Raw genomic sequence first — 23,303 nt, forward strand, 5'->3', positions numbered from 1 at the left:
CATGACGCTGCCCCGTTGTCTGGGCCGCCCCCCTCCTCACGCTGCCGGGTTGACATGGCCCCAGCCCCTGTGAAAGGGCTCGGCCAGGGAGAGCCTGTGCGTGAGGACGGGGCTGGGGGCAGGGGGAAGGAGACGCAGTGGAGTGTGGGGGCGGATGGGCAGCCCAACAGCTGCCCCAAGCCCCTATGGCCCGGAGGCCTGGTGAGCAGGTAGGAGTGCTGGCTGAGGAGCCTGGCCTGGTGCCTCATAAATATGGAGCTGGGCAGCTGTGGGTGAGAGGCTCAAAGTCAAGTCCTGGACCGGCCGCGGCTCCAGCAAGAGGGAACTGCAGATGGAGGAGGTCCCTGAAGGTCCTGGTACGCTGCCACTTCTCTGCCCGTCACTCTTCCCCATCCCATCTCTCGTGGCATTCCCTCCGCCCCTTGCCCATGGCTGCCCCCTCTCCTCCATCCCTTGCTTCCTTCCTGCCCTCCCCCGACCCTGGCACCCCTTGTGCCGGAGGAGCCTCTTGTCCTCCCAGAGCCCAGCCCACCAGGCCCCACTCCGGGCCCCCTGCAGGCCCCCAGGTCTTCCCTCTCCAGCTCATCTTCCCTCTTCCTCCTTCCCTTCTCGGTCTTTCACCCTCTCCTCTCCTCTCCTCCTCTTCTCACTCTCTTTTATAATTAATGATTAGTTTTAATTGGTTTGCTTAGGCAGCCTGACAGCAAATTAACAGAAGCCAGCCCAGGGCTGCCGGCTCGGTGAGAGACCACTGTGCCTCGGAACCGGCCAGGAGAAAGCCTGGATGAGGCTGCCCCCAGGCTCACTCTCACGGCTGGGCGGCCCGGGGCTGAGATGGAGGGAGGGCCGGGCTTCACCTGGGCAGGTACAGCAGCCAGTGGGAAGAAGGCACCACGCTCTTTGCACACATAAGGGCTCACGTTTGCCAACTTTTCTCTGTGCTTTTGTTTTTTTCTCCTCCTCCTCACATCCCTTCTGTGCTCTTCTTCTTACCCAAGACATTACTGGTATCTTCAGAGATGAGGGGTGGGTAAAAGGTGGGCAGGGCCACTGCCCTTAGTTTGGGGCAGGGTTTGCTTTTGGTATCACTCATCCTCACTTGTGCAATGAGAGGGTGGGATGGGCAGCCTGATGCCTCTGCTTTTTCACATGGACAGGAGAAGGAGGTCAGAAGGCTGTTGTCACTTTTAGCTCAGCTACCAACCAACCATCAGCCCCACAGCCTGGAAGCTCCAGGACCCAGTTCTGTTTCTGATGTACCATCTACCTCTGGACAGAACTCTGAACCTTTGGGTCCTCAGTTTTTTGGTCAGAGTACTTAGGATTAGGAACATTGGATGGATGGATGGATGGATGGATGGATGGATGGATGGATGGATGGGTGGACGGACAGCTGGCAGATAATGGGGGTGTTGGCATTTCTTAGGCACTTTCTGCCATGATCTCTGAGCACATGGCTTTTCTTTCTTAGCCTGGAAGGGTTCACTTCACTTCAGCCCTGCTGAGTGTAGGGCCGCTGCTGTCCTCTGGGTTTTCCCAGTACTGCGCCTCTCCCCTGGCCTTGAAGAATCCTTCCTTAACTACATCAGCTACCAGGTCCCAGATGTGCTGACCACTCACTCATGTGGGCCACTCACAGAGCAGACATCGGGGACAGTGAGAGGCAGAGAGACAAGAAAAGATGCCCAGAGAAGGAAGAGGAGACCAAGATGAACTCTCAGCTACTTCTTAGGCCCCCACTGGGGTCCCAGTATCCCAGGGTCCCAGATCCCACCCAGGGACAGCTTTCCTGCTCCCATCAGCCGGGACACTTGCCCTGGGTAGGTGGGGTACAGGACCCCACGCGCGTCCTGGTCCCTGTACGTACGCATCTCTGGCCCTCCCCTCCCTCCTCCACCCCCGACCAACTCCTGGAAAGTTTCCTCCCTGATTGTTCTGTGTGATCAGATCTGCAAGTTGCTCTCTAAGCTTCTTGTCACATTTTGACTTAATGAAGTGCAACTGCTGAGGGATTTGGGTTCAGCGCTCCGGTCTCCTGCGCTCCCTTGTTGTCAGAAAACAGGGGTGGTTGGGGACGGCAACACCGCGCTGCAAGTCGTTATCATTCCGGTCAGTCTGTTTAACACAAAATTAAACAAAGAACTAATTAGTGCCTCATGAATTAATAAATGCACAGTTGCTAGGGAGGATGGGAGGGGAGGGAAAGGTGGTGGAAGGGAGATACCGGAGTTGTGGAGTTGGGGGGCTTTGGGGGTCCACAGGAGGCTGGCCAGGGCGCCTTGAGAGATCTTGGACAGGAGTGTGTGGGACAGATGGGACGGTGAGGATGACACCCAGCCAGGGCCCTGGGCTGCCCAGCCAGGACTTGAGCTCTGATGGCTGAGCCCACCTGGTGCCTGGCAGTGGAGGCCTGGGGGTCTCCATCCCCGGCCCCCGTGACCCTCCCTGTCGGCCTCCTCCTCCATCCTCTCCTTTCCTGGCCAGATCCTTCCCTTTTCCTTATTCCCCCTTTGCCCAGCTCCCCATCCTCTCTACCACCCCCTGTCTCAGGGGTCTGCCCAGCTCTCTGCAGATCCCCTGCCTCTCATCATCTGGATGAGACGGGCATCAGAGGCCCGTGGGGCAGTGCTTTCCAACCACTCAATGCCTACCGGGCCCTCAGCCCTCCCAGAGCCCTGTATCTGGCAGGGTAGGCTCCACCCCAGTGGGCACCCTCTGCCTGGGCAGCCCAGCACAAGCGGCGAAAGCTGGTGGAGAGCCGAGCCCTCCTTAAGAGGACGTGTCAAGTACAATTAGCATTATCTGTCTAAATATGTCCTGGGAACCGGAGAGCGGGCGGCGGGACTGGGTGGCATTCTGGGAGCCCTGAACAAGGTCACCTCATCTCCCGCAATCCCCCCAATCTGATTTGGGGATTACGTAGCCTAAAGAAATTGGTGTTATTCCTCTTGCATCATTGATAAGCCACAAATGAGGGAGAGAGGAGAAGAAAACGTAACAGACAGCCCTCCCCAAGCCTGGGTAGGGTTTCGAGGCCTGCAGGGGCAGGGCCTGGCTCGAGCAAGGGTTGGGGGGCCCGGCCAGCAGGCTGGGGGGGCTCCCTGGGTTTTCACTCTACGTACACAGAGGCTGCCCCTTTGAACCTGGCTCCCTAAATTCATTCTCTGGGCAGGAGGGCCCCAGCCCGGCACGCTGGGCTGGGCCGTGTGTTGGTTAAAGCCTCCACGTTGTCGGACCATCGTCTCTCTCCCTGCACTGTCTCTGGATGTGGGCTGTGATGACTCATGAATAGAGCCTGGGGTGGAAGGTGCTGCCGGCAGCCTGCTCCTGGGGCGTGGAGGGAGGCTTCCTGGTGCCTTGGCCCCTGGCCAGCCCTTGCCCCTCTGTCACCAACTTGCTAGAGCGAACCGTTTGGCATCTGTCATTTTTATGTTCAGGGGCCCCAGGGAAGAGAGTAAAGGAGCAGTTACTGCTGTATTCTGTCATTGTCCCCAGGCATCCCTGTTAGGCCGCTACAGCTCCACAGAAGCATGTAGACCACTTCACCAGCACCCCCACTCCCGGCCTCCTCCACGGAGCAGTGTGCACGGCACAGCTGACTCTTCTCCACCTGGCTAGGGGGATCCTGAGGACCACATTGCCCCTGCAGTCAGCTCCCACCGCTTTCCGACTTTTTCACAAACTGTGGCTGGCATATACCTGAATGAACCAAATCAGAGTCCACCCGGCATGCCTGAGTTTCTGGGCCTCTTGGCTGGCCCTGGAGCATCAGCCCCTCAGCCCATGTGGGGCAAGGAAACCTTGGGTGCTGAGGAGGGATGGTGGGCGTGCACTGGGGAGTCATGGGCTTGGAAAGGCTAACAAGGCTCCTCTCTCTGCCTCTCCAGGATGAAGTGACACCCCCAGCTACATCCGAGGAGGCTCTAGGACCCGCTACGAGGTAAGGCCTGAGCCCCTCCCTGAGCCTCACGTCCTCTCCCCAACTGGTGACCACTCACCTAATGCATGTATGACCCTGGGATGGGTTCAGTCCTGCTGAGCACCCAGGGAGAGATTAGAAGATGGAGATGGGGAACTGCAGCCACCCTGCCCATTCCGACCTGATGGAAAAAGATGCCCTCCTGCCAGTGGGATCCCCTCAGCTTGGCTTTTAGGCTGGAAATGGTCTGGGGACATATGGATTGCAGACTTTGGGGAAGGAATGTGCTCAGGGCAGCATGGGGCGGTGGGGCAGCTGTGGTGGCTGGGCTCAGGTTACCCAGCCTGCGGTGCCCACTTTCACAGTGCCATTGCCTCCTGTGGCGGTGGCTGGCTGTGCCTGGAAGCGCTGCCCAAGCTCTGCCTCAAGAACTGCGTGGACTTGAAGGCCCCAGAACCCCAGTCCTGCCTTCGCTCCTTGGAGGCTGTGCCACCCCCAGTGGCTTCCTCCGTCCTCCCTAAGAGGCTGGCAGGGAGAAGGCCATGGCTGAGGCCAGGACAGGTTGCCATGTCCTGCCTTTCCTCAGGCACGGGGCTCCCCCGAAGTCCAAGCACACGGGGCTGCCCCAGCCTGGCCCAGCCTTCGCGGGCTGTGTCAGTTCCCCGGGTGGTGGCGGGAGAAACCGCGGGGCCACCGGGCCTCGGGCCCCAGGCAGTGCTGTGTCAGAGGTGACCGGTGGAACGCCAGTGTTATGTAAATAGCGGGGCCTGCCCGGCGGGCGAGCTGGCTGGCTGCAGCCATCCATCATCCGCGCTCGGCGGGGCGGGGGACAGACACGGCACCATGCGCCTGGCTCCAAACCTGTTTGTTTTCCCTTTGTCTCTCGCATTTCGGGGCCCTGGCTGTGACCGACCAGCTCTGGGTTTTGTCCTACCGGCCCCCTCCCCCGCAAGGAGGACGGGGAAGGGAGGAGATTCCCTGGCTCCCACCGCGGCATCCCTTTCGGACTTCAAAGGCTCCCCCAGCATTGTCTGCGCTGGCGGGCAGTGGCCCTGAAAACGTGATCAGAGGCGGCCCGGTGTAGGGCAGGCCCGGCCTGCGCCCTGCGCTCTCACTGGGGCCCGTGGATTCCTCCCTTTACCACCAGCACCACCCTGGTTACAGCTCTGTCCCAGGTCCTCTCTGCCTTTCTCTCCCTGGTGCCCCTTCTTGCTCCCTTCTGGCCACTCCCGTCCTCCTCTTAACCATGGCCTCACCCCTGTCTCATGGAGTTGAGAGTTCTAGAATCTTCAGAGCTGCAAGCCTCCATGCCTTCACATGGTCCATGAGGATCTGAATGCCGTGGAAGGCTCCTCAGGATGCCCCGAGCTAGCACCAGTTCCTGGATATTGGCTTCCCACGCCACACTTTGTTCTCTGACCCTTCCTTTTCTCTACCCTCTGATTATGAGAACCTTGCTTCCTCTAGAAACCTCCGCCCATGAGGTCCAGACAGGATAGATACCTCCATCCCCAGGCAGCAGGGTGAAGCCAGCCATTCCGTGTCCTGAAATTCCACCCCAAGTGCTTCCATTCTCTGGAGCAGGACTTGGCAGACGGGCCACCTTTGACCCACAGCCTGCTTTTATAAATAAAGTTTTATTGGTTCAGGTATTATCTATGGCTGTTTTCACTCTATACTTGCAGAGATTGTTGAATGGCTACAACAGAGACTGGCCCACAAAGCCTAAAAGGTTAATAATTTTCTCTCTGGCCTTTAGGGAAAAAGTTTTCCAGCCCCTGCTTGAGAGTTTCTAGCTCCTGTACTTTGCTCTCTCTCTCTCTCTTTTTAGAGGTAAAATGTACACAACAGGAAATTTACCATTGCTCCCCTGCTGAAGTGTACATTTCCCCGGCCCTAAGTCCAGTCCTGAAGCTGTTACAGCCATCATCCTGCCCTGTGCACATGTCTTCATCCGGACTGCTCTGAGGGGCCGGGAGCCTTTGTCTGGGAGCCCAGTGCTCGGGTTGCAGCGCTGCTTGCAGTCCTGGTCTGTTCGGGGGGCTCCCTCCCCCTGCTCTCCTTAGGGCCTCCTTCTCTGCTCAGTCCCTGCCTCAAAGTCTCAGCTCTTCCTCTCCCCTGCAGCCCCTGCTTCCTCGGAGCTCTTGCCCCTGCTGGTATCCCGGGAGCCCTGCAGTCTTTAGCAAGTTCTCTCACCTCAGATCCACAGCTTCCTCTTTTTTTTTTTTTTTTTTTTTTTTTTTGAGACGGAGTCTCGCTCTATTGCCCAGGCTGGAGTGCAGTGGCATGATCTCGGCTCACTGCAACCTCTGACTCCCAGGTTCAAGCAATTCTCCTGCCTCAGCCTCCCAAGTAGCTGGGACTACAGGCGCTCACCACCATACCCAGCTAATTTTTTATATTTTTAGTAAAGATGGGGTTTCACCATCTTGGCCAGGCTGGTCTCAAACTCCTGACGTTGTGATCTGCCTGCCTCGGCCTCTCAAAGTGCTGGGATTACAGGCGCGAGCCACCGTGCCCAGCCCTCACAGCTTCCTCTTTTGTAAGGGGAGAATATCTACTTTGCAGGGTTGCTGGGACAAATGAGTGAGTTGTTGTGGCTGAAAGTGGCTTGCCCGGTACCCACCAGGTAGTTCCCGCCTGCTTGCGCTCCAGAGGCTACGGCCATCTCTGGGCAGATTCCACAGAGCTCCCTACCCTCTGCCCTGGGGGCCTTGGGGTCTGACCCTGTGGAGAAGGGTGGGCTCCTAATTCCAGGGAGCACCTTGGAATAAAAAGCCCCACAGGTTGTGGACTGGCAGCCCTGGGTCTTCTATTTCTGTGTCAGGGCCCTGGGAAGCGGCATAACCTCTGAGCACCAGTTTCTCTATCTGTAAACTGCTCTCTGCTTCCCAGGCTTGTGGCAAAGAGGGGCTAGGGTGCCTGGGAGAAGCTATGAAGGCTGTGTTGTCGGGAGCTGCTGAGGGTCCAGGTCTGAGACTGGGTCTATTTGTGGTGGGGGGTGGGGGGAACCAGGCTGTGGTCTGGCTGAGAAGGCTCTGGAGGTTACACAGTGGGTGCTAGCTCTGTCCAGGATCAGGGACCAAGGCCGCCCTGGCCCGGTTCTACTGCTGTGGGCCAAGGTCGGAATCACTCTCCAAGCCTGAGGGGAAAGGCTGGCAGGGAGTGGGCAAGGAGACAGAAGCCGCGCCTGCAGTCAGAGGTCTGCTGCAGAGTCTGCTGGGCCTCCTCTCATGCTAGGTCTGCTGCCATCTCTCTTGCTGTCTCTTTTTGCAGGCTCTTGACCTTTTGTCCATCTCTCTTTCCCCTCCAGGCCTCCTCTCTGCATCCCTCTAGTTCCTCTTCCTCCTTGCCTTCCCACCACCCATAGCACCCCCACAACTCCATGGCGCTTTCTCTTTCTCTCTCTCTCTCTCTCTCCTTTTCATCTACTCGGAAGGCTTTACTTTACTTCCTTGTCACCCTAATTGATTGCATTAACCTTTCAGCGTATTGGATTTCCCCGGCATCGTGCAGAGAGCCCTGTGCAATATGCTTATAATCTAAGCCATAATGGACAGTTTGCAGTCAACGAGCCCCTTCTCCCATCGGCCCCGTTGACATCTCTCTTGCCCAGGCCACCGTGGCCACTTCCCCCGCTGGCAGGGGTGGGGCAGTGGAATGGGGCTGGGAGGAGGCAGACACTAACCTGGATCCACCAATGGGGTTCTTGGCCTTCCTCTCCTCCCAGCACTGCCTCCAGCCCAGCATCTCCCTCTCCAAGCTCCCGGGCCCAGGTCATTGCCAGGCCTCTGGTCTTTGTGATTCCTCTTGGCTTGGCCTTCTGCCCTTGGGACTCTCTGTCTAACAAGTGACTGATGGGGCCAGCTTGGATTTTGTGGGTGACAGTCCCCTGTTCCACCCAGATGCTTCTCAAAGCAAATGGTTCCTCCTTCACTTCACTAGCCCAGGAGGCTTTGGGGAAAGATGATGGTGGCTACTTCAGGAGGCAGGTGGTGGATAAGAGGAGGGGTCTGAGATCTCTGCCCTTCACTGGCCTCTGAGCCAGCGGGAGGCCTCTGTGGACCTGCTGGAAGCTGGGCCTGCTCCTGGAAAGGGTACAGATGCACAGGGCAGACAGAAAGCAGGGGATCTGCTGAAGCCAAGGCAAAAGAGGGATGAAGACCCCACCAGGGCTGGTCGTCGGGGGAGCAAGGCAGCAGCAGCTCCTCCCAGAAGGCAAGGAAACAGGCATGTGTCACCTGGGTTGGGACCTGTCCCCCGCGCTCATCTCAGGATTGTGTGATTTGGGTGTGTGGTAGGGGATGTCTCAGAGTCTTTATTTCCCGTCTAATGTTTGGCAGTAGCTCTGAGCAGGTCCACTTGCCTTCCGCAAAGGAAGAGAGATGCCGCCTGGGCAGCGGGGCCAGAAGCCCAAGAGAAGCCTCCGTAGGCAGGACGACTTGGCCCAACGGGAGATGGGCTGGGGGAGTAGGAGAAACCGAGGCCTGGCTTGTCAGGCTGGTAGGAATGGGCTCCCTCAGGTCGGCTCCTGGATGGACACCTGTTAGTTAAGCGGGAGGCAGGAAAGCCAGCCCCCTGCCAGTTGCCTCGTCCTAGGGGCTCAGCCCCAGGCCAGAGCCCTGGCCCCGGTCTGTCCCAGCCAAGGCTGCCAGCCCTCAAACCAGCAGCCTGATCGGCCGAGTCTTCATTCATGACAAGATGGGATGTCAGGTTGAATACATTAGTGTCAGGCTGGAGGAGCAGGACGGAAGCTCCCATTAGCCTTTAGTGGCACTTCCTCTCTCCCGCACTGTTCTCCCCCAGCCCTTTGCCCGACATCTCCTCCTTCTGACCGCCCCTCCTCCCATCACTCCATCACTCCATCACTCTGAAGGGTGAGCTTTGGCGAGAGGGAGCTGGACCTAAGTCCTTCCCATCCTCTCCCAAGGATTTTGGGGGTGGGCAGAGGGCACAGCAGGGAGAAGCCAGGCAGCGAATTAAAGTTTGTGATTGTCAGCATCAGGAGAAGCTAAATAACCCTGTAACTAGTATGAAGGTGAATTCACGGTCTGCTGCACACGGAGAATATGAGTGTCTGTGAGACGGGCAGAGTGCGGCACGGGAACCCGCCTGCCACGGTGGGCAGGCTCCTCTCCAGGGACTCAGGAGGGAGGCAGGAGGAGGGCCACGCACCCCCTTCCCTGCCAGGGAGTAGCTGCCTAGGAGCCCCACCAGACACCTGGGGCAGCTCAGCTGCTTGACAACCTGCTGGCCCTGGCATCAGGGGCCCAAGTAAACGTTTGTAAGCACCAACGGTATACACCCATGGACACCAGCCCAGGCCTTGGACTGATCCCTATTAACAGCTAATCCTTACTGAGCACTGACTGTGTGCGGGCTGAGTGCTGTGTGGCAACAACTCTCTTCAGGAAGTGCCAATATGATTCCCCCGTCTTTCCCCCACTTTTTGATAACCACTTTATTGAGGTATCTTTCATATACCATAAAATTCATCTTTTTAAAATGTGCAATTCAGTGGTTTTTAGTATATTCGCAAGGTTGTACCATCATCACCACTATCTAATTTTAGAACCTTTTCATCCCCCCAGAAAGAAACCCTGTACTCGTTAGCAGTCCCTCTCCATCCGCCACCATCGGCAGACCTAGGGTTCCGCTAACGATGATTTCCTTAAGATGCTGGGAAGGTAGAGGGTCAGTGCCTGGGTTCAAGGAGCAGAGCCCGTGGAAGATGGAGCTGGGGTGTGAACCCAGGTACTGAGACTCCAGAGCTGGTGCTCCATGAGGGATTGCTTGATGTCCTGGCTGACCCCTGCCCCACCCCTGACACACACGTGCCTATCATGTGTGTCTGACAGTTCAGGCTCAAGCATGTACATACACCATCCAAACATCCAGACCCAGGCAGGAGCACACGTGTCTTCTTCCCAGGTACGCTGGCAACTCCACATAGAAAATGTCATACCTCCCATAAGGACAGCCAGCCTCCCCTCCCGGGACCCCTCCCTCTGCTTCTCCCAGCCGTGCTCCTAGAAGGGAAGCTTGGCGCAGGAACCAGCAGCAACAGGGTAGCTGAAGTAGCCAGAGAAACCTAAGTGGTTTCAAGAGCTTAAAATGAGAAATCCCATATCTCCTGCAGCTGATCATTGTAACTGAGACAAAATGCCAACCCGACATTCCAGAACAGGTCCCCGCCCGGGCTGGGGCCACAGACTGGGCCAGGCCCACAGGGTAACCCAACTATCCCAGTTCCCTGCTTCATACTCTCTCTCTCTCTCTCTCTCTCTGTCTCTCTCTCTCTCTTTCTCTGTCTCTCTCTCTCGCTCTTTCTCTGTCTTTCTCTCTCTCTCTCTCTGTCTCTTTCTCTCTCTCTGCCTCTCTTTCTCTCTCTCTCTCTCTGTCTGTCTCTCTCTGTCTCTGCTTATCTTCTGTTTCTTCTCACCTTTTTCTTCCCACCTACCTCTCTTCTCTCACACTCCACATTTCCACCCCAAAACTTTTTTTTAAAGTTTTTGTGGCCACACTCTTGAACTCACAAAAATTTGGGAATTAATATGAAACCGTCGCTGTTTCTGATAAGAGAAACCTACAAGGGTGAGACAAAGGGGAAGGGAAACACAAGAGAATCAGCCTGTTGGATTTTGGTTTGGGGTTTTTTCCTCCTTCTTCTCTCTCCCTCCAAAGCGGAGGATCCGGCCGGGCCAGTTTGGATATTTATTAAGAAAAAGCCAAAGATAATTAACTTTTTTGTTTTTGTTTTGTTTGCGGGTGCCTCCCCTGCTGGCACTCCTGGCTGCCTGGCAAATTAAACCTGCTCCCGGCTCCCTGGGTGCTGGGCTGACGGCAAGACTTCTGCCGACTGTCTTGGATCTGCCAGGGCTGCCAGCTGCCCACCCAAACACCTACCTTGACTTTCAGACCTTGGGTCACTTTATGCCCCCACCGATGCCACCTCCCCAGGCTCTACTGACTCTGAGAGCACCTTTTAGAGCAGGGTAAGTGGGATGTGGGGGTGGGGGGAGAGGAGGGGCTACTGTTTGGGGTTGTGGCCAGCACTTCCCTAAAAGGAAATGGGGGGAAAGTGTGAGCCTCTCCCAGGGCACAAGGGCGTTCCTTCTGGCCATTTCAGGGCCGTTGACTTCCCAGGAGAGGGTAAGGAAAACGGAGGATGAGTTGGAAGTGCAGGGAGCGGCCAGATTTGGGCCAGGTCGATCCCCAGCTCTTCTCCCTGGAGGCTGGTACACTGCCAGGCCTCATAGGCCCCTGAGAACACCCTAGAGCAAGCAGCCTCTGGACCATGGAGCCATGCTGTGATACCTGTCCACCCCCAACCCCAGGTTCCATCCTGCTCCCACCCCCAACCCAGGCCAGGCCATGGGTGTGGGGGCAGGGCGCAGCTGAGTGGCTAGACAGCCTGTGCTTGGGTAAGAGCTGGCTGCCTCCCGTCCTCTGTCCTGGAGCCACACAGATCCCTGAGGCCAAGCTGTGACCTAAGCCTGAGCCCAGTTCATGGGCCAAGAAGGTGACGCTGGGAGTTAGAGGCTTCCTGGTAAGAGACAGAGCTGAGGACTTCTCAGGAGCCAGGAGAGCCCACAAGAGGAAGGCCAGTGTGGAGGAGCTCGCTGGGGTTGGAGGTGCAGCTCGCCCCTCTGTTAAGCCAGTCCCCCTCAGTCCTCCCCTGCCAGGGCCCCTCCTTGGTCCCTTGGCTTCATCCCCAGCTGGACAAGTAGGCAGCAATGGTGAGCCTCTTCCAGGTGGGGAGGCTGCTTCGGAGCCGGCCACAGAGAAGAGGGCATTTTTCAAGGATTTTGCTGGCCCTTTTTTTTCTCTGAAATATAAGGATGTGCAATTTTTTTGGTTTCAATTTAGCATTGGAGAATTTTATAATTTAGTAATTAAAATCTCTGATAGGCTTTAGAAATTGCGGCTAATTGAATTTAATGGGAAGATGATTTTCAATTTTATTTGATTACCGGGACCCCTGGCATCGGTATTTATGGGAAAAAAATGGGAAATGTGCTGTGTGGGCTAAGATGGCATAATTGAATTAGGGATAATCGGATTTCTCCGTCATGAATTTCACTATAATTTTCCTATAATTTTCCATTAGATATCTAGTTTACAAATATTCACAAAGAAATGAAGCTCTTTCGGAATGGAGATTGCTGGCTAACAGGATTATGGGGCCGAGCGTGCGGCTGTGCCAGCCCCTCTCCTGCCATAATGCAATCCCTGCGTCTGCCTTACACTCGGCGCGGCCCTCGCTCCGCCACCCACTCTGTGGCTCCTTTCTCCCCTTTGTTTCCTTCTCATCCTGTTGACCCCCTGCCCCAACACCCACCTGTCTGTGGCCCACGACCTCCTGTGCCCGTGGCCGTGCCGTGGTGCCTTGGCTGTGCCCTCCCTCAGCCCCCACGCTTCCCGTCCACTTCGCTGGCTCACAGTTTTCCCGATACCCTCCCTCCATCGGCCCCGGAGCGGGCTCACACGCAAACACACGGACTCCATCGCAGGTGCGAACATGCTTGTTCGCAGGCACACGCAGTCCTTTGGCCAAGGCTTCTGTGCCCTGGCCCAGTCGCCTCAGATGGAACCAGTTTATTGGGATCCTGGGGTGGGGTGCCAGAACAAAAGGAGCTTTGTTCAAGTTTATGTGAAAGTTACAAATTCAAAATGAGAGCAGATAAAGCATGAGATACCTGGTGTGTAAACAGGCTGGTGAGTGAGAAGGCCCCAGGCTCGGGAGGGAGAGAGAGTGAGTGGGCAACCTGGGGGTGCGGGGGGGAAAAGGAACCAGCGATGGCAGTGTGACAGGAAGGGCGGATGGCTTTCCTTGGTGCTGATGTGGGGAGCCTGGGTTGGGGGAGACCGCTGGGTTGCCTTCCACTCTTCTTTTTCTCTTGCGAGTGGGCTGTCTCAGGAGGAGCTGGAGGCTCTGGGTCCGGGGACTCAAGACCAGGAGAGATTATGGCATTGGATTTCCATCCCTTGAGTCCCAGACATGAAGGTCCTCACTGTGGCCTGCTTTTGGGGTCTCAGGTGTCACCATGTCAGAGTCCTCAAGGCAAAGATGGGCCATAGCCTCAAAAGATACCTCTCCTCTTGGTACGAGCAGATACACTCAGAGAGAGAGAGACAGAGAAGGGGGGGCGCATAATCTGGGGACCCCTCCATGACACAGCCTCTGACTCACACCCCACGACCTCGAAGCCTCCGCCTTCTTCTCTGACCTTCATAAATCCTTACGCTCTGAGTTGGCCTGTTTCTTGCTTCTCTGACCCCTGCTCCTCCAAGAGGAAGGCCTTTTCCTCTTGGGCAGGTCCCACTCGACCTGTGGCTACCTGGCCAGGGACTTGGCGGAACGGAGGTTTTTCCAGGCATCCCCACACCTCCCTCCACTGCTGGCTGCCGTCCCCCAAGCTCTCTCGAGTCCTGTCCCTTCTGCCATTCCTCTACAGCCTTTGTCTACCTAAGGCCCCAGAGTTACTGGGTGGCCAATCCAGGTGGTCCTGCCTGGGCAGCTAGAGGGAATATGCTTCCTTTTCCCCCCACACCCTCCTCAGGGATCAGGCTCTGACCACTATCAGCTGAAGCCGAGGAGGACATTCCGAGCCAGCCAGTGGCTGTGTGGGTCATGTATGCAAGGAGCTCCCCATCTGTGCAGACATCTTCAAATGCACCCAGAAATCACCTCTTCTACCCTTGCCTCCAGGCTTCCTCCTACACACAGTTGCCCAGACAGGACAGCAGAGGCTCAGGATTGGGGTAGGGATTGATCACTTGCTGTCACCAGCCAGAGCTGCAAGCCTGTTGTTACAATTCCTTGCTTTGGGGAGTCATTGGGGGCAACACCCAGAGGCATGTGTGTACCCCACAGCGGTCCTGGACACAGATGCCCTCTCTGAGATCCCATGTGGGGAGCAGAGGCACACAGTTCTCTGTGCTGGGTGCCCGGTACAGGCAGTCATACTCCCAGGCTTAGACTTGGGGTAGTTTTGTTCCCTTATTCGAGGTTTTGGGGCCAGGGGCAGCTCAATAAGGTTTCTGGGCTTCTCCAGCTGCTGTTCCTATGTAGGGATGGGTTGGGGAATTACAGAGCCAATGGGGCTGTGTGACGGCCAGGAGTGGGGACTGCTAGGAAGGCAGTGGGAAGGGCAGTGGAGTAGGGGAGGGATGCCCAGCTCCCTTCAAGGCCATTTAGAACTATAGAGCAAGCAGGAAAAAAGGAGAAAAATGAGGGGAAAGTAGGAGAAAGAGTAGATTGTTAACTCCCTGATGTCTTTGCCCCAAGGCCTCCCTGGCCCCTCCCTTTGCAAAATAGAAATTATTGCAAAAATAGGCCAGCGCCATGTTGCTGGATGCTGTCCAAAGACCAGGGAAGCCTGGGCCCTGCTCCCCTCCCCTCATCTGAAGGCAGTGTGGCCCCTCCTGAAAGACGAGCGCGGGGAGAGGCGAGGAGGGCAGCAGGATAGGTGAAGAAGGGACGGAGAGCCAGGTCCTTCCTTAGCCAGGCTGCCCAAGGCCCTGGCTCACCCCATCGTCTCTTTCCGTGAGCCCCTCTGGGCCGGATGGGTCACTTAGGTCACCAATATTTAAGGACTCTCAAAATACATGGCTGCAGCAGGGACATCTGGGGATGTCCCATGGTGCACGGTGCATGGTGGGGAGACCCCTCAAACTGCCCTCTCTGGCAGAAAAGGAGGAGGAGCAAGGGGAGCACAAAGCGCCTGGCTGGCCATGGGCTGGCAGGATATGAGGTTCCACGTTGAAGGGGACAGGGCCTGGTCCCAGAGCCCGACGCGGTGTTGGGGGGGTGGGGCGCGGGGAGGAGGAGGAGCCGCGATGCGCCTCAGACTCGCTGGTTGAGGGTGCTTGTGCTCTGCTGAGCGCCCTTCCTAGGGCAGCGGCCAGAGGGACAAGGCAGGGAGGAAGCCCAAGTGATGGCCGGGATCATGGGTCGGGGGCTGTGGGGGAAGCGGGGCGCCGATCTCCATTCGTCTAACCTGCAGGGCAGATGGCCCAACTTTGAGGGAGGAGTGGGGAGAAAGACCGGAAGACCGGGGAGGCTCTGGGAGGACACTTGAACCCGTTTTAAGGGCAAAACCAAAGCAACGCGGAGGAAACCCCAGTGAGTGTCCCAGGCCGGCGCTCCTGGGGCCCAAGGTTGGGGACGAGCGGGATGCGAGGGCGCGCGGGCCTGACTGCGCTCTGCCCCGCCTTGCCCCGCACTCCTGTTCCTCCAGCTCCAAAAGCCGCCACTGCCGTGAGGGGAACACGAAATCCCTGTGCTACCCCAGGAGCCCCGAGCCCGCAGACCGCGGGCAGGGGAGCGCGCGGCCCGGCGGGCGCGGCCCCGCGGCGCCTCACACCTGCGCCCGCCCTCGCGGAAAAGTTAGCGCGGCCGCGCGGGGCGTAGGGCAGGCGCGCGCGGCGGCCGTCGGTCGCGCTCGCGGGGCCCGAGCGGCCGCTGGGAGCGTGCGAGCGCGCGCGCGGCCGCCGGCGGCCGGCTAGAGTGGGCGCGTGCCCGCGGGCGCCGTCCTCCGGCCGCGCTCCCCGCCCCGCGCCGGGTCCCCTCCCGCCAGCTCTGAGCGCAAGTCCCCGCCCCCTCCTCCCGGAGCCAGAGGTTTGGGGAATCGCAGAGCCAATGGGGCCGGCCGCCCTGCCAGTGCGGCGCGAGCGCGCGGCGGGGGCGCGCGCGGCGGGGGCGCGCGGCGGGGGGCGCGAGCGAGCGCGAGCCCATTCACTCCGGCACCGGGCGGCGGGCGGGCGGCGGGCGACGGGCGGGCGCACCGGGCGGCGGCGGCGGCGGCGGCGGCGGGGCCGCGCTCTGCTCTTTCACCTGCCGGGGCCGGCGCGGGCCGGGCCGAGGAGGCGGTGCCGCGGCCGCCCTGCCAATCACCGCGGCTCCTGGCAGCGCCCCCGGCCGCGCCCGCCCGCCCGCTCCCTCCTGCCAAACTGTTACCCTGAGTGTTACCGGCAGGAGCAATGACATCAGGGCTTTAAAACAACTTGTTATTCGGGGAGTAATCAGTTGCAATTAGGCATTAATTAAGTATTATGAAAGTTGATTATTTAAGTGAATTCGGCTTTCGACTCTCCGACTATGGTGAGTACCGGGCGCGGGCGGGGGAGGCCCGGGGGCCGCGGTCTCGGGCGGCGACCTGGGCGCGGGGCGCTGGCGGCGGGACGGGGGCGCCCCTGGGCCTCGCGGATCCCCCGGCCCGGGCCCCCAAGCCGGGGCCGCGCCGGCCGAGAGTTGCTGCCTTAGTTGGAGAAACTCGGGCTGCGCGGAGCCGCGGGCGCGTGCGGGGCCGAGCGTGAGAAGCGGGCGGCGCGGAGGAGAAAGTTTCTCCACCGCGGCCTCGGCGCCCGCCCGGGACGGGCCGCTCCTGCGGGGCGGGGGGGGCGGGGGGCGCGCGGGGCGGGCGGCCGGGGTCCCGCGAGACGCTAACCCCGTGTTTCTTGTCTCCCGGTCTTCCCCTGGTGGCGTTCCGCGAAGAGTTTGGGACCAAGGAGAAGAGAATGGATCTTGGAACAGGTACCGGCCGGTGGGAACGCAGGGGCGGCTCTTTCACTTTTCTTTCGCTTCTTTTACGGAAGTTCTTATTTTTAGCCCAATGAGGTGGCGGCGGGGCCGGGTGGGGGCCGGGAGGGTCGGGGCGGCTGCCTACCGGCGTCCCGGCCTCGGGATCGGCGACTTCTGAGGCTGTTGTTGTTGTTATTTGCCACTTGCTTAGAGGCTGTGACTAATGTGATGCTTGTCATTATGAAAGAACCGAGAGGAGCAGGAGCTGGGGGGCACCCAGAGAGAGGATTTAGGGGGTTTTTGTGGGGTTTTTGTTCTCCGTGTTTTTTGTATGGCTTCGTGTTTTTTTCTGTGTGTGTGCTTTTTTTTTTTTTTTTTTTTTTTTTTGGTTCTCTGCAAAGATCTTTGTGTGTCTGGCTGTGGGGTGTGTGTTTTTATTTTTTTAGTGGGGGGTGGTTTAGTTTTTGAAAGCAGCGTCCTGTTGGGAAAGGTGGTTAGTCTGGTTTCGGGGCGACTGTCTCAAGGTAAAGGAATTTAATTTATTTGGGACAAGGCTGTGTCGGATGATCAAGCTGCTTATTATGGCTAATGAGTATTTTTCACCTGAGAATCTGTGGGATGAGGTGGCTGTTATCAGTTCAAAGTGAGGGGCCCTGGACTGTCTCCCACCCACCTCTTTAGCCCCCACCCTGGGGGGTGGTGATGGACCAGAAGGACTACTCAGCATAGGCATCTAGGTTTTGGGGGCCTCCTGTGGGACAAGGTCGGGGGTTCCAGGAGGCCTGGTGCTCGCCTGGGGCAATTTATCCTGAGATTTTGGTGTTTTCTTGGTTTTAATCTAATTCTTTCCAGTGTTTTTGCCTTCAGCTCTTGTGGGCTTCCCATGGGCCCTGGCTATTGAAACCAAATTTTGACCAGGACCCTTACATGCTAGGCTTACAAAAGCAGCTGTCTTCTTAAATGTTTTAAAAGAAACAAACAGCCTGATCGTTCATTGAGACTGATCTCTGAACTCTCCTGGTTCATTGATGGGATAGGTGATACTGGTGGCTGTTAGCGTTGTTGTTTATAATAGGCCCAAGTTCACAGCATCGGCCCTTGGGACCCATGAGCTGATATCTAACCTTCTAAGGTCAAAGGGGAGTGGGCACAGAGACAGGAGGCAGCCCTGAGGGGCCGAGGATGGGTGGCACGGTGGCTGGTGAAGAAGGGCCTGTGTTTGTTGGGGGGGGTGGCGGTGTCATTTGCAGAGTTTGAGGATTGTGTGACACCAGGTGTGATCTTGGCTGGTCTGATATGGAGGGCCTCGGGACCTCTGTGCCCAGGAAGGGTGTGACACCCCCTGCTGGGCAAAGTGGTAAAGGTGTCTAAGGCCATGGCTGCCACCCTGCCCCTCCCTGCCCTCCACTCCCACAGAGAACCTGCCCACCCCCACCTCCAATCGGTGTCTCATTACCTCCCTCTCAGGCCGCACCCCCTTTCTTCGGAAATAGGGCTCCACCCATCCCAGCCAAGAAGCAGACCTCCAAGAAGGGCCTGGTGGCAAGGCACCACCCCCTACCTGGGGCAGGCGAGCCTCTGCTTGTGGGCCAGCACAAGGGACCCAGGCATTACAGAGCTGGAAGGCAGGCCCTCTGGTCGGTCTCCTCCTAACCTGAGTGCCATCTGGAGCCAGTGTCCATCCTCCTGCCATCCACCAACAAGTCCCTCCAAGTCAGTCATGGGGACAGTACTCCAAAGCCCTTCTCTAGGGTGTCCTGACTGGAGCGAGGGCCTCCCAGCCCTGGTAGGAGGCAGGTGGCAGAGCCTCTGGTGGTGTCTCTCCTGGGGCTTAGGGAGACTGACTTCTCCCAGGACTCCAGGGACAGGTTCTGGAAACTTTTCTAGAAGCTAGAAGGGCCCTGAGGTCAGCTGGTTCCTCCTGTAGCTGGAGTAGAGCACTCCCAGTGGGACTCAGGCCTGGACTCTGGCCAGAGGGGAGGCCCAGGGTGGCAGAGTTCTGACTGTTTCCTGGAGGAGTCATCTGGTGATACCACCTCAGTCTCTTCTTTGAACTTGGAAGTTTCACTTATAATCTCAGAACTTCAGAAGAAAAGCACTCTTCCCCCCCTTCATCAAAAAAGGGAAGCAGATGAGGATGCTGAGATCCCCTCTGAGCTGGTCCCTGGGCTGACTCCATGCTCATCTTCAGGAGCAGGGAACAGCTCCCTCAACTTCACAGTGCACTCGGGACACAGCCGGGGCCTCATCTCTGTCCAGGGCTTGTGGCTGGTGAAGTGAGTGTCCCTTCCTCTGAGGGCAGCATGGGCAGCTTCAGCCGACGGCCTCTCTGACACAGTCCATGGCCAGGGGCGCAGGCCCTGAAGGGCTGCTGGCATCATGGACCCACTAAACCTCTGATCATAGGTTAACATCCCCTACGGCCCCGGACACATCTCGGTCCTGAAGGCCTTCAGCCATAAGGAAGTCAGTGGTGGGAGAGCCAAGCCTTCTCAGGAGGAGACAACAGGACCTCAGGACCCTCAGGGACCATGTGGACCCCCTTTCCCCCACCATAGTTCAGCCAAGGGCTGGATCAATCTGGACGTCTTTAGCAATAAAAAATGCCGATGTCGTCCTAATTCACCAGGCCCCGAGATGACAGCAAATTTACATTTTTTAATTAAACTAGCAGGCAGTTTTTATGAGAGGGGGTTGGGTTATGCAAATCAAATGGTTGTGTACGGAAGATTAGGAGAGTTTGGGAATAAATTCCACAAATGCTAATAAAAAAAAAAAAGGAAAGAGAGGGAGGGAGAGAGGGGAGAGAGAAAGAGAAGAGGACATAGTTCCATTAGGCCCTTTTAGAGTGATTTCCCTGGGGGAGGGAGCTGGGAGGGGGGAGGGGAGAAGGGAGGAAGCTTTCAGACACAGGTATATCCATCCTGCAGTTGGGAAGCTCCCAGGGTTAGTCCCCACCAGGCTGATTCCCAGGCCCTGAGCACAACCAGAAGCCAGGGTGAAAATGGCGGTGAAACATGGGTGGAGCTCTGAGCAGGCTCTTGCCCTTGACTTGTGGGGATCTGGTGATAGTTGCCCCTTCTCTTCTTGAGACGAAGGGGTGGGGCTGTCCAAGGCGCAGAGAAGCCAAGATAAGCTCTACAAGGTCAAGGGCCAAAGAGGCAAGAGGGCAAGTTTACAGGGATGGCCACAGACTGCAGGGGGAGCCAGTGAGGGGCAGCGCTGTCCATGTGATGCTGTGGCTGCAGCCTTGCTGTCAAGGCGGGTCAGTGGGAGGAAGCCTGGACTACTTCTTTCTCCTTCTGGGGCTCCACGCCAGAACCCCCTTGTGTTGCCAGCAGACCCCCCACTGCAGATGACCCAGGCCTCAGCTGTTGGGAGGCCAGGAAGCGTGGGATCAGAAGCTGGGCCAGGCTGGCTCATTTTCCTGATTCTCAGAGTGGAATTTCTCAGTAGCCCCATGCTTTGAGAGCATACTGTCTTGAGGTAGGCCAGAGACTTCTTCTAGATGGTGTCTGAGCCCAGAGAGCAAAGAACTTGGCATCCCCAACCCAGCACCCGTGTGTGCTGCTCAGGCCCCTACCCTGAATGTCAGCCGCCTTCAGATCAGACCTTCCATGAGCCGCCAGGTCAAGGCCAGAGCCTCGCCAAGTGTGGAGGCTTCTAGGAACCTCACTAGCTCTGGTTACACCTTCGACCTGCCAGGCACCGGGGATTGAGAAGGATCCTGTGCTGTTCTGGAGGAGGAGATTCCAAGCCGGGTTTAGGGCAGAGCAGATTGCTCTCAATTTCCTTCCTCCAGCCTTTTCTTGGCCAGATACACCCACTCAACCAGTCTGAGCTGGGGCCAGCCCCTGTCAGGTTGGGCATGGGTTTTGCCAGTCTGCTGCAGAGGGTAGGTGCTCTGGGGCCATCTTGGCAGAAAGGAGCTGTCAGAGCCCGGGACAGAATGGGCCGTCTCAGAAGTCATGGGTTTCCTGGTACCATTCGAACAGAGGTTTGTGCTGTGCACCGGTTAGTGACATTTGGAGGGACTTGAGCATCAGATGACCTTTCAGATCTCCGACTGTCTGACTCCCAACTTGATTTTGTTCAGTGGGGCAGTCCTGGCGGGCGGGAGTAGGGGGTAAGTGGATGAGGTGAGGAGCACGTTATTTGGACCTTTTCTTTGGTAGAAAGCATTGGAGACAGGCAGCTCTGGGCTGTGAAGTGGCCCTTTGAACCAGCCCTGGTTCTAGTTGCAAGACATCAGAGGAAACTGAGGTAAAAAGGCCTAGCATAGCCTTTCCTCCCCAACAGGAGGCAGAGGCAGAGGGGCAGGTCCGAAAGGCTCCCTGGAGAGACCCCACCCCAGGCCCTTTTTCCCTGGTAGGGACCAGCGAGGAGAACCCATTCACCCTCCTCTCCAAGAAAGGCACTGAGTGTGGGTGTTACTCAGACCTCTCTACCGGCCTTGTCGGTACTACTGGTGTTCTCCCAGCCCCCACAGCCCGGGAATCTGGCTGGGCTGCAGCTTGAGTTTTTATGATGGAAAAATAAAATAAATGCAGGCACCTTTGGAGGGCTGAGCCATGCGGCGGCATCTCCTCGTGAAAGTGGCTGCCCTGGCTCAAGGCCGTGCCCGCTGCCTGAGCAGGGGATTGGGTGAGGCTTGGAAAGGCTTTTGGCCCCAACCTCTCTTCTTCCTGGGTCCTGCCCTGTCAGTGGTGGTGCAGCCTCAGCCTCCATCAGCCTCCTCTAGAACGGCTGGCCCAACACTCTTCCAGGGCTCAGGCCATTTCTCCACCGGACCCAACCCCCATGCCCCCAGGCCCCAAGGCTCACCTTTTAACACGGCCTTCCCTGAGCTGGTTTTTAAACCCTGACCACCCTGGCCGCTGCTACCACCTCTTCCTCCTTTTCCTCCTCCTCCTCCTCATCTTCAGAGGGGGAAGGAAGTTGCACTGTAGTAATTACTGCCTGTGGGTCCCCACGGCAAGCAGCAGCTGTTCTGGGGTAGCTGGGCCAGGGTACAATGAGTAGAGAGAAGCTGGGAGTGGGAGGAGGGTGGACGGCCCCAGTGTGCAAAGGACGAGGGGCAGTCTCACCGGGACCACCTGTGCAGTGCAGCAGCTTGGTGGTCTAGCACACACCCCTCTGGCTGCCTGGCCACAGAACAGCACCCTGACACCCTCGACTCAGCAAGATGTATGGTCTCCTGTTGGGGGAGAGACCCATGTGGGAGGCGAGGCCTGAAACCCAGGAAGCATGGGAGGCTCTTCTGCAGCAAGAGAGACGGAAATGAGGACTGCCTGGGCCCCTGTGTTGGCAGCGTCTGCCTAGTGGAGGGAGAGGAGCGGTCTGCTGTCCCACCAGGCCAAGGAGCCAGGGGCCAGGACCCAGGGAGTTTTGTGAAAGAATGGCCTTAAGGGACCTCCCTCCGCCACCACGCTCTCTAGACTCCTAGCCAGACCCTTCTCTCTGTGCCTGGTCCTCCCTCCCCGTCCAAGAGCAGAACTCTTGCTTCCCATTGTGCAACCACGTTTTTCTGTCTTTTTCATCCAGGCCACCCAGCTCCCTAAAGTCGGGCCCTCCCTGCTACCTTTCTTGCCCCGTGCAACCTTTCCAGCCTCACACTCCCTTGGCCCTGGAAAAAGAGAGAAGCTGCTGGGTGTGGGCCTGCTGCTCTGAGCCTCTGGGTACACCTGTGACATTGCTGTGCCAGGACCCAGCACTCTGACTCATGTGCCCTGATCCCCAGGAGATCGGGCAGAGCCCTTGTTTTCCTCTGCCACGGCTGCTCCTAACGGTGACCATTAGTTGGTAGCTGGTGTATCGCAACCTCCTCGCGACCAGGCCACGTACCCCAGGCCTGGTACAGGCCGGGGCTCACGCCTTCCCGCTGTAAGTGCTGGTGGAATTGATTGATTGATGTGCCTCTTCCCCAAGTGCCTCCCTGGCCTCTTAGTGGGGGCAGAAGGAGGAAGGCAGGAAATGTTGGCTGATTCCCTTGGGACCTGGGTTTTAGCTCCTTGAGAGCTTTCTAGAGCCTGGTTTACAGGAAGGAGCGAGGCTGGGATTTGGGATGATGTGAAAGGGGCAGGGGAGTGCTAAGGATAAAGAAGGGAGTGGGATGGTTGAATGGCACCCACAATAACTCCTAACCATGGCCATGGCCTGGGACTGGGAGGTCAGTCTGCTGCCTAGTGGGGACAGGAGGGCTGCAGCCAGAGGGTGATCCAGGCCCTTCTCCACTTCTTCCCTTGCCCTCTCCCTCTCCCCTTTGTCTGCTCCTGAGCAGATCTCACCACTGCATGTCTACCATCTCTCATTCTCTTCCCCGCTTTCGGGATCCCTCCAGCTAGACAGACCCAGGGCAGGGAGTGAGACCAGAAAGACAGGGATACACCCATACTGAGGGCCAGCCAGGCGCCAGGGCTTCAGGCCTCTGCCCCGGGCGTGGTATATGGGCCACTCCTGGCCAGGGCATCTGCTCTTAGAATGTCCCAAAGGCCTGACTCTGGGGTCTCCTCTGGCCCTTCTGGGCCCTGCCAGTGCTGTCATCACTCACCTGCTGAGAGATTTCCTAAAGCCAAGAGGGCCCTCTCTTGATGCCACCTGGCTGAGGCTGGGGCGCTGCCTGGCTTTGGAGGAGAAGGTGGGGGCTGGGAAACGGACACATTTTGTGTTTCCAGAGACCAGGTGTTCCCAAAGTTCGCCTGGCCTTTTCTTATGGGGCTCTTTCGGTGAACTAAGGGGGCCCTGGGAGGGACTGTGCTGTGTGAGAATGGGGGGACTGCAGGAGCCGGGCAGAGCTTTAGGTGGGGGGACCTTAGTGCAGCGGGAGAGCAGGAGGACTCCTGGAGGCCAGCTGGGAGA

The 23,303-nt window shown here is 57.9% G+C and overlaps 1 protein-coding gene across 2 annotated transcripts in view; it reads left to right on the forward strand.

The window, feature by feature from the left end:
• Positions 1–23,303, forward strand: part of CASZ1 (castor zinc finger 1) — a 166,970-nt gene that overhangs the window by 92,498 nt on the left and 51,169 nt on the right. Inside the window, exons 3-4 of one of the 2 annotated variants that reach the window (XM_030941700.1) lie at positions 3,888–3,940; positions 16,419–16,457. In XM_030941700.1, the coding sequence (XP_030797560.1) occupies positions 16,442–16,457 (16 nt within the window). In that variant the 5' untranslated portion in view covers positions 3,888–3,940; positions 16,419–16,441. Of the gene's footprint in view, positions 1–3,887; positions 3,941–15,757; positions 16,026–16,418; positions 16,458–23,303 lie in introns of those variants that run through there. The other variant, XM_030941698.1, reaches the window with a different exon arrangement.

This window comes from Rhinopithecus roxellana, chromosome 12 (assembly GCF_007565055.1).
Source record: "Rhinopithecus roxellana isolate Shanxi Qingling chromosome 12, ASM756505v1, whole genome shotgun sequence".
Taxonomy (NCBI): domain Eukaryota; kingdom Metazoa; phylum Chordata; class Mammalia; order Primates; family Cercopithecidae; genus Rhinopithecus; species Rhinopithecus roxellana.